Source organism: Schistocerca nitens, chromosome 4 (genome assembly GCF_023898315.1).
Source record: "Schistocerca nitens isolate TAMUIC-IGC-003100 chromosome 4, iqSchNite1.1, whole genome shotgun sequence".
NCBI classification, from domain to species: Eukaryota; Metazoa; Arthropoda; class Insecta; order Orthoptera; family Acrididae; genus Schistocerca; species Schistocerca nitens.
This window is the reverse complement of record NC_064617.1, coordinates 173,124,108-173,134,685: the sequence shown is the minus strand read 5'-3', so window position 1 is coordinate 173,134,685 and position 10,578 is coordinate 173,124,108. Positions and strand designations below refer to the sequence as shown.

The 10,578-nt window shown below is 38.8% G+C and overlaps 1 protein-coding gene across 2 annotated transcripts in view; it reads right to left on the bottom strand.

Annotated features, from left to right (window-relative positions):
- Positions 1-2,554: 2,554 nt before the first annotated feature.
- Positions 2,555-10,578, bottom strand: part of LOC126253004 (bridging integrator 3-like) — a 51,501-nt gene continuing 43,477 nt past the window's right edge. Inside the window, exon 4 of one of the 2 annotated variants that reach the window (XM_049954052.1) lies at positions 2,555-4,142. In XM_049954052.1, the coding sequence (XP_049810009.1) occupies positions 3,603-4,142 (540 nt within the window). In that variant the 3' untranslated portion in view covers positions 2,555-3,602. The remainder of the gene's footprint in view (positions 4,143-10,578) is intronic. The other variant, XM_049954051.1, reaches the window with a different exon arrangement.

Below are 10,578 nucleotides of genomic sequence, written 5' to 3'. Positions count from 1 at the left end.
CTGTCTGTCCAGATGCAAATTACAAAATGTTTCAAGCAAATGTTCTTTAGCCGGCCGCAAGACATCAATCAGCATGGCTGCTTTCACTGTAGCTTTGTTTTTTTACAAAGATATGAACAGCGGTATGAATTTTTTAAATGGCACCCTGTATTTTTTATTCAGTCATTCATTTCCTCTCCTAAAGACCTATTCAAAAATGTATCACAGTGTACCATTCACTGAAACACAACGATATTAATTACATAACACAACACTGATATTGACGCTCCTAGTGCTTAGCGCAGGTACTCGGAGTAATGGAACACATCCACGTGCTGATGTTGGCAGAGGACAAATGTAAACATAAGTAGAATGCACACCTGTCATTCAGTCAACCATCGTCAGTTGGCGAGTTGTGCGAGTAGAATGTACACCAATGAAGAGAAGTTAGAAATGCTACTCATCTATGGGGAATGTAAGTTAGCAGAACAGTAATTGCAATACTGGTTTCTTATGTACGGGTACATTTAGTACAGTAGTTTAGTCCTTTTAAATACTGTTGTGTGGAGTAGGCATAAAGTAAAAAACTACAAACTACATCGATATAATGTTTCTTTTATTGTTGTTGTTGTTGAAGGTAGGCAAAGTGCTATGCAGGCAGCGGAACTGTACAGAGAGCAATATACTGACAAGAACCCACCTTCCCGACAGATGTTTTCTCGTCTTGTTGCGATGCTTCAGGAAACAGGAAGTTTCAACCTACGACAACGGAATCGTCATAGCACTCCCACAGACAAAACTGCCGAAGTTACTGTTCTCGCTTCCGTTGCTATGAATCCACATGTGAGCAAACGACAGCTTGAACGCGAGACTGGCGTTCCTAAAACCAGTGTAAATCGTATTCTTACATGTCACCGGTTCCATCCTTACCATGCACACCTACATCAAGAATTGCGTGGGAATGATTTCCAGAATCATTTACAGTTCTGTCAGTGGGCATCCTCACCAACCCGAACATCTTCTTCAATGTTCTATTTACTGATGAATGTTCCTTCTCAAATGAAGGACAGGTAAATAAAGAAACATGCATTATTGGTCCAGCAACAACACACGATAGCTTAGACACGTGGAACATCAGCGTCAATGGAGAATTAACGTCTGGTGTGGGATGCTTGTTTTTTGTTTGTTTTTTCAACTTTTGGCCCTTATTTCATCAATGGTAATCTAAATGGCACAGCATATGCCAACTTCCTCAGAAGAATTCTTCCTCTTCTGGATGAAGTGCCACTAAGAACCAGAATGCTTATGTAGTATCAACACAATGGATGTCCAGCACATAATGCCTTGTGTGCATGTCACGTTCTGAACCAAAGGCATCCTGCCTGATGTATTGGTCGAGGAGGAACAGTTACTTGACCTGCTAGGTCTCCTGATTTAAATCCTCTGGATTTTTTTCTTTGGGGAAGCATTAAAGACATTGTCTATTGTGATATTCCAACAACTCTTTAGTGGACAACACCACTTTGAGCACCTTTGAATGTTCTACTCCTGGGCAATGGTACCGGAGAGTCAAAGTCAATTTTGTGTTATGTTTTTACTTGGTTTTCATTTGTTTTCTGACAACTCCAGCAAGTGGATGAGTTTGTGATCCTGAGCTCAAAGTCAATGTTGTGTTATATAATTAATAACGTAGTGTTTCAGTTAATGGTACACCATGATACATTTTTGAATAGGTCTTTAGGGGAGGAAATGAATGACCGAATAAAAAATACAGGGTGCCATTGAAAAAAGCCAAATCACTGTTCATATCTTTGTATAAAACAAAGCTACAATGAAGGCAATCATGCTAACTGATGTCCCCCTGACAGCTAAAGAACATTTGCTTGAAACATTTTGTAATTTGCATCTGGACAAACAGTAATTTAGAGTGGGACACCCTGTACATATATATATTTTCATTTTTACAGACCATTATTGAGTTACACACTCATCTTCAGCAACTGTGTATTTTATTTGTACACCCTCTTTCATAACAGTTTGAAGATGTGCTGTAAACCACATAAAATTATTACAAACATCTCCATAAACATCTTTGAAAAATTATGCAAGAGCCTTCATAGAATTCTATTTTCAGCAAATTCTTTTTGCAATAAAAGCCATAGTGCTTCCAAAACTTCCCATCAATAATGAAAATACACATTATGAAGATTAAGGAACATGATAAATTGTGCTAAAACCAGTAATAGGTCTGTAGGATGTCAATTTTAATATGTAGAATGGTTTTCATTAATTTGCTTCACTGGTAGCTTTAAACATGATGCCAGTTGGAACCTACATAGCTGTGAAGTGAAGGAGCTATCAAGTGTTATCCAGCCCATGTCACCTGCACCAATCATCTGGCTGAAATGAAAATAACTTACTAATTCAGGACAAGAATTCCTTCTGCTGAGGATACAATGAACTAATTACAATTTCTTCTACAAGATTTTTATAACAGCACTTTCTTACAGTGTACCCTCAAAAAAATTAAAACAGAACTTTTTTTTGAAAAAAATACTGTTTTTAATAGTTGTACCAAATTTGAACAAAAGTCTGAGAGCAGTAGAATTACTATTCAAACATGGAAAATTGGTTTGAGTATAACTTTAAAAATATTTGTATTCTTTAAATTTTGACACAGTTACTTACATTATTTCTGTACTATGTAACTTATTCAGTAATTAACAGCTGACATGCTTGCAGGCACGAAATGTTAAGTATATCTGGTTTTAAGTAGTAAGACAAGATTCTATTACAATGGTTATTTTTTTCATTTTCTTCCTATTAGATCTGAAGATGGCCACTTACAAAAGAACATAGCCAAATCTGGAAACATGAGAGTAACTGGCATGGCAATAATTTTTTTTAAACATTCGTCAGTCACAGATTTTTCCTTTGATGATATGCCAATTCTACCAACAATTTCTGTCTATTGCAATAAATGCTTCATACAAGCCCTTTCGTACTGGACTGCAAATCTTATTTCTTTGTACCTTTCAGGGAACACCCCAAAAGCTCTATGCCAAAGTACAACCAAAATGTGAACAATTTGAAAGTTCTTAATTCCAGTACACAATGACTGTTAACTGCCTTTCACCCGTCAACCAAACTGTATACCTGGGCAAGACAAAAGGGGAAATTGCCACGACATGAGCAGTACGTCAAAACTCATATGCTACAGCTACAGTACGACTTTCATTTGTTAATAATTAACCTGCACTGGCTGTTTGCTATTAAGAGCCAGGCTCTGTCTTCCCACAGGGGAAAAAAAACAGATTTAGATATATGGTCTTAAACAGATGACAGCTAGGGTTCAGTCTTGCCACTGAGATCATTAGAGACTGAGCACAAACCCAGATTGAACAGGGCTTTTCTGAATAGGAACCATCTCGGCATTTGCCTTGAGCAGATAGTATTTCAACCCCATGCCTTCCAAATGGGGGTTCAGTGTCTTAAACTTTGTAACACCTGGCTTGGTGAGTCACAGTCGAACAGGACAAACAAAATGAGTAGCTGTTGAAAACTTACATATCTTCTGTCACTGTTATTTCTGCACTATTATCTAGAGCACAATATTATATGTATTATGTATGTACTGAACTGCCCTTGGATTGTTTCACAATTGACAGAGCCCTTATTTGTGACAACTTTGATTGAACAGACTGCTGAAATTCTGACTCAATAACTGCGGCAGAAGAAGGAGAACCTTTTGCCGCAGATCCTGATGCAGGTGCAGGGACAAGGAGAGTAAAGAGTCGTGTAGCCTCCCCATAGTAATCCAGCTGAGCTAATACAAGGGCTTGCAATGAAGGCTGCAAATAATCGATACGGCGTGAATAAAACTGTGTAACATCTGACAAAAGTGATTTGTGACACACTATAAGTTCCTCTGCAGCTGTCTCAGCAGTCTTTCTCTCACGTTCTAATTTAACAACATTGCTAGCAGTTCGTTCACGTTCTTCAAGGCGGCGCACTTTTGCAGCAGCATTCTTCCATTCTTGTACCAACTGTTCACGGCGATGGAATGTGGCATCAATGTCACTGAAGAAACTTCCGTACTTTTTTAATGGGTCCAAGAACCCCTGTTGACATATTTTAGATAATTCTGGAACATTTTCTACACCCTGCAAAAAAATATAAGAAACAATTCAGAGAAAGTAAAAGTCTTTTCTTGCAATAAAACAACAACTTAATACAAAGCTGCAAATAAAATTTCTTGCTTGCTCCACAACAAGCATGCACTTCACTGTAACATCAATAGTTTTCAATTCTCGTTCCTGTTGTGTTACTTAACAGTTTCTCCACTATGTGCTTCGCGCAACACGCAAGAGCTGAATGCTACATACTTTGATCACATTGTGTCACACTACACTTCCCCTGGCTTCACTTTTGTTTTGTAATTGTTTGAAGAAATAAATGGTTGTATGCAAATTGAGTATATCTGCAACAAGCCTCTGTATAATATACATGCTCAAGCTATTGCCTATATAGGGAATATTTTGGAACAAGGAGTAACAATGTGCAACACCATAGACCTAACACATTTTTCTTGATTCTTGCAAGGAGAGGTCCCCAACCGGGAGATAGATTTTTTGAAATTGTCTATACAGTGATGTACGTTAAGATCCCAGATATCACACGCTGCAGCCATTCACCCTGGCAGGCCCTCGTCTGTGACTAATTGAAGAAAGCAAAATTCAGAATTTTGTGTGACACTCAATAACATTAAAAAAAATTGTATTGTTTAGTCTGGTTGCGTGGTGTAATAGATAGGGTAATAGCTTCACATGCAAGATGTTGTCGGTTTGAATCTCATCAGAAGGATATAGCTTTTTTATTTCTAAATTATTATTTAAATTACTTCAATCATCATTTTTATTTAATTAATTGGTTTGAAAGTAATTTTTTAGTTCTTTTCCTTTGTCACATAAATGTAATCATAATACCAGCTTCTTCACTTGCTCTCATTTTCCTTCCTATCATTCTTTCTCCAATTGAAATCTATGATCATGCGTTTGTACTTAATTTTTTGTATTAATTTCAATTTAATTTCTTTTGTTTCATCACCCTGTGTTTTCATCCACATTATTGCATTCATTATATCTATTTCTCATTTTCCTTAATCTTGTTTTACTTATAAACCCATCTTTCATTTAAAGTTTTATTTTGCTCATAGTGCAATAGGTATCTAGGTTATGTTTTAAATATTTGTATGACTATTACCATGCAAAAAAATTGCACATCTGGTAATAAAAATACATTTCTTATGTCACTGCACAAATATAAATACACTACTGGCCATTAAAATTGCTACACCAAGAAGAAATGCAGATGATAAACGGGTTTTCATTGGACAAATATATTATACTAGAAGTGACATGTGATTACATTTTCACGCAATTTGGGTGCATAGATCCCGAGAAATCAGTACCCAGAACAACTACCTCTGACCACAATAATGGCCTCGATACGCCTGGGCATTGAGTCAAACAGAGCTTGGATGACGTGTACAGGTACAGCTGCCCATGCAGCTTCAACATGATACCACAGTTCTTCAAGAGTAGTGACTGGTGTATTGTGAGAGCCAGTTGCTCGGCCACCATTGACCAGACGTTTTCAATTGGTGAGAGATCTGGAGAATGTGCTGGCCAGGGCAGCAGTCTAACATTTTCTGTATCCAGAAAGGCCCGTACAGAACCTGCAACATGTGGTCGTGCATTATCCTGCTGAAATGTAGGATTTCGCAGGGATCAAATGAAGGGTAGAGCCACGGGTCGTAACACATCTGAAATGTAATGTCCACCATTCAAAGTGCCGTCAATGCGAACAAGAGGTGACCGAGACGTGTAACCAACGGCACCCCATACCATCACGCCGGGTGATACGCCAGTATGGCGATGACGAATACACACTTCCAATGTGCATTCACCGCGATGTCGCCAAACACAGATGCGACCATCATGATACTGTAAACAACCTGGATTCATCCAAAAAAATGACATTTTACCATTTGTGCACCCTGATTCGTCGTTGAGTATACCATCAAAGGTGCTCCTGTCTGTCATGCAGCGTCAAGGGTAAATGCAGCCATGGTCTCCGAGCTGATAGTCCATGCCGCTGCAAACGTTGTCAAACTGTTCGTGCAGATGGTTGTTGTCTTGCAAACGTTCCCATCTGTTGACTCAGGGATCGAGAGGTGGCTGCACGATCCGTTACAGCCATGCGGATAAGAGGCATGTCACCTTGACTGCTAGTGATACGGGGCCGTTGGGATACAGCACGGCATTCTGTATTACCCTCCTGAACCCACAGATTCCATACTCTGCTAATAGTCATTGGATCTCGACCAACGCGAGCAGCAATGTCGCGATACGATAAACCGCAATTGCGATAGGCTACAATCCAGCCTTTATCAAAGTCGGAAACATGATGGTACGCATTTCTCCTCCTTACACGAGGCATCACAACAACGTTTCACCAGGCAACACCGGTCAACTGCTGTTTGTGTATGAGAAATCGGTTGGAAACTTACCTCATGTCAGCACATTGTAGGTGTCACCACCGGCGTCAACCTTATGTGAATGCTCTGAAAAGCTAATCATTAGCATATCACAGCATCTTCTTCCTGCCTGTTAAATTTCGCGTCTGTAGCACGTCATCTTCGTGGTGTAGCAATTTTAATGGCCAGTAGTGTATATTATTTTGTCTTTTGTTTTTAAACTGATAGATCAGAATTTTCAAATAATTGAATATTATAATAGCCAGATATAATTATATTTATATTCACAAAAATGTCGATTAAAAAACGAAAAAATGAAACAAATGAAAAAGTTCATATGGTGATTAAAATGATATTGGCCAAGGAATAGAAACATAAAGTTACATTTAAACTAAAGGAATAGAAATAAAAAAATTAAATTTACACTAATTAACTGAATAAAAAATAATGATTGAAGTAATTTCAATAAAAATGTAGAAAATTAAAAAAGTTTTACACCTGAAGAGATTCAAACTGACAGCCTCCTGCTAATGTAGCTGTTATCCTATCCATTACACCGCGCAATCACACAGTATGATGTAAATATTCATAAGGTTGTTAAGTGTCACACAAAATGCCGAATTTTTCTTTCATCAATTACTCACAAAAGTGGACTCACCAGGGTAATGGCTGCAGTGTGTGACACCCGAGATCTTACTCTACATCACTATACAGATAGTTTCAAAAAGTTGATCGCACAGCTGGGAATCTCTCCTTGTTAGTGTACCCTTTATTAATCAAACAGTCCATTTTCTTTTGGTGAATTTCTCTGTTGGTGTTAGTATATCAATGGTACTGCATTAATCTTATTTCAAATACCATCTTGGCATCTTCTGTATACAGATGGATGTACTTGTTCATTCTGGCTTACTGATGACAGTGAGACCCACTATCTTATGTCCTATGTCAAAGGATGACTATGCAGGGTCATCACAGACGATAGCAGCAGTGGAATAATTTCTCTCAGGTAAAGCCGCAATTTTAAGCAGTTCATCAACAATCTATCTCCCATACAGCACCAAGTGCGTAATAAAGTACAGGCGGGTTATCTCACACGCAGCACATTAGTTATAGCTACACTCAATTATGAAAGCCATATCTTGTATGTATATGAGTTTGTGATGAAGTAGTTGATGCCAGTCATCACTACACAATATACAAATACAATCTATTAACTGAAACGGAATTATTTCAACATCCCCAATGATGATTTTTTTCTCAAAATGTGTTTAAACGGCCACCATACTGCTTGCCTGAAACTGATGAAATGTTCAGTTTCTACATTAATGTATGCAGAATAAACATCGTGTAGAGTATTCTTTGGTATTGGAGAGAGAGGGGGGAGGGAGGGAGGGGGGAGGGAGATTATTAGAATCAAGGAAGGATATATTTTCATGAGTGACATGTTTATGAAAAAACTTAATCAGACTTTTTGTGTAATTGAGGAAGGGTTGCTTATCACAGCAGGCATAAAAACTTCAATGAAATCTGCTATTAAAGCTGCCCCCCCCCTCTCCCCCCGAAACCAATGGTGTCAAGTGTGAAAAGGTTCATATTAAGCTATCACTTAGCATACTCAGCATCCAGCATCCAGGAAGGGGAAGTGTTAAGGTTTTGGAAAAAAGAAACATACTGTTTAGACTTGATTCGAACCCATTATGAAATCACAAGCAAACAATGTGAAAGTTTTTGGTGTTAAACATGGGGAGTCAGTTCTCACAAAATTATAATGAAATTTTATGATGTTCAACTATGTGGCTTTCTAGATAACATGTAGAAGAAGAGGAAACATGGAAAAAAGCTATCCAATAATAACAACTAAGTCATGGAAGTAAAGTGGTGTGTGTATTTGCCACTAAATAAACGTCACGTGACTAGGGCCTCCCGTCGGGTAGACCGTTCGCCAGATGCAAGTCTTTCGATTTGGTGACACTTCAGCGACTTGCACATCGATGAGGATGAAATGATGATGATTAGAGCAACACAACACCCAGTTCCTGAGCGGAGGAAATCTCTGACCCAGCCGGGAATCGAATCCGGGCCCTTAGGATTGACATTCTGTCGCGCTGACCACTCAGCTACCGGAGGAGGACATTTGCCAATTATGTGGAATAATTGCATTAAGATGACTCATTATCAAAGCATGACAGTACAGCTGATATATGCTATCATGTTTGGATACACATATGACCAAATGACTGTGAATGAAGCAGCCCTATTGGTTGTTGTATCAAATTCGAATTGTCCAACATGTCTACAAGGCATGCTCTGCCACTCGCATTCATGTAGCACAATGAAAACTAGTGATTGTAGAAAGATCCTAACTGACATGTATCAGAGATGAGTGTCATGCCTTTCCAATGATAGTAAATTTCAAACTCAACATGAATTGATGTTGTCTGTGAATGCAAGTCTACCTCAGCCAGTTTCACAATGAACAGTACAAAGGGAATTGCATGCAATGTATATCTGGATACAGGTACCTCACAAAAGGTAAGTCCTCACAGTGGCAAAAGCAGCATGTCTTCAATGGGCCAGACAACACGGATCCTGGACAGTAGCTAACTGCTGATGCGTAATGTAGTCTGAAGGTCATGATTTTGCCTCTTTTCAATTGATGTATGGCACTGAGGGCAGTTCAATTAACCTGCAGTGTGTGGAGGAAGTAGTTTAGGCCGCAGGTTGTTCTGTGATGTTTTGGAAAATTTTTGTGTACTATGACTTGGGACTACTCATTTACACAATTGTGAACATGAATCAGAATGTTTATTTCAATATTCTCAGTGACTAAGAGGTGCCATTCCTTTTACATCTTTATAATGGTCATGGTGCACACACTCCAGCCTTCCAAGATGCTACAGCCGTTTTCAGAGGGCAGCTTGCATATCTTCCTGGTTTGACAATCAAGCAGGTATCCTACTACACCTCAACAGGTCTGCTAAATTACCAAATCTTAATCACACAGCCGATGAGATTGACAATCAAAATCCCCACAATTCAGTAACTCTACAGGATGGACATGCCACATCTGAAGAAACTCATGTGATTATGAAGGCAAGAGGCAATATAACATTGGTATTAGCATTATATCTCCTGCTGGTTGTGAAAACGGAGCCTGCATCCATCAGCATGGCTTAAAACGAGCACTCTACCATCCAACCTTGCTATCCTCACATTGCCTAAAGCACCAAATTCTTCTTCCACTGCAGACTTAATTTGCCTTGGCCTCGTGCCTGATCACAGTAATGGTTGCCAAGAATGATTAAAATTAAGAACAAGAAGAGACAACAAAATTCTACTAAAAATGTGCCAACCACAGGCTCAATGAAACATGAATGTTTTTCATAGATTCACTGAGAAACATTTACATGAGGGCTCACTCATTTAATAAACTATGAAATGAGTGGCAAAAGTGCTATTACCGTAACGAAACTGTTAAGGTACCAGCAGTCAGCCCTCAGTCAGTAAGGAAGAACAAAACATAGGAAATCATGGAACACTGATGAATATAGAAACAAAAGATGAAAATGGAGAACAAGAGAAATTCTTTCGAGTTATGGTACCTGGTGGTAGAATATTTAAGATTATCTTAGCAGCAGCATAAATGCTTCAGTGGTTCGAATGCAATCATTATTACAAGTTCCTGTCCTAATTCTAATGTATCAATTGTCACAACTAGCTAGCAACAAGCCTGTAAGTGGTTCTGCTCGACAAAACTTCTCAAATCCTGAGGTATTAGTCACTCAGATAAGCTGCGGCAACATGGTGCCTAAGCTGTAGGCCCACGTGGCCTGGAGGCTGACTTTATGAACCGCAGAAGATGTGTGTTACCTACAGAAGACCAACATGCAAACTGAGAGTGATCTATAGTTTTGGGTGGCACCAAAAGAACACAGTTGACTGTCCAGAGAGCTGTTACATTTTAGTGAAAACCTATCCAAGTTTACTTTCAAAACTTTGGGAGGGTTGCTCACAAGCAAAACTCCCCATCACAGCCCCCTCAGATTTAGTGGTAAGTTGGC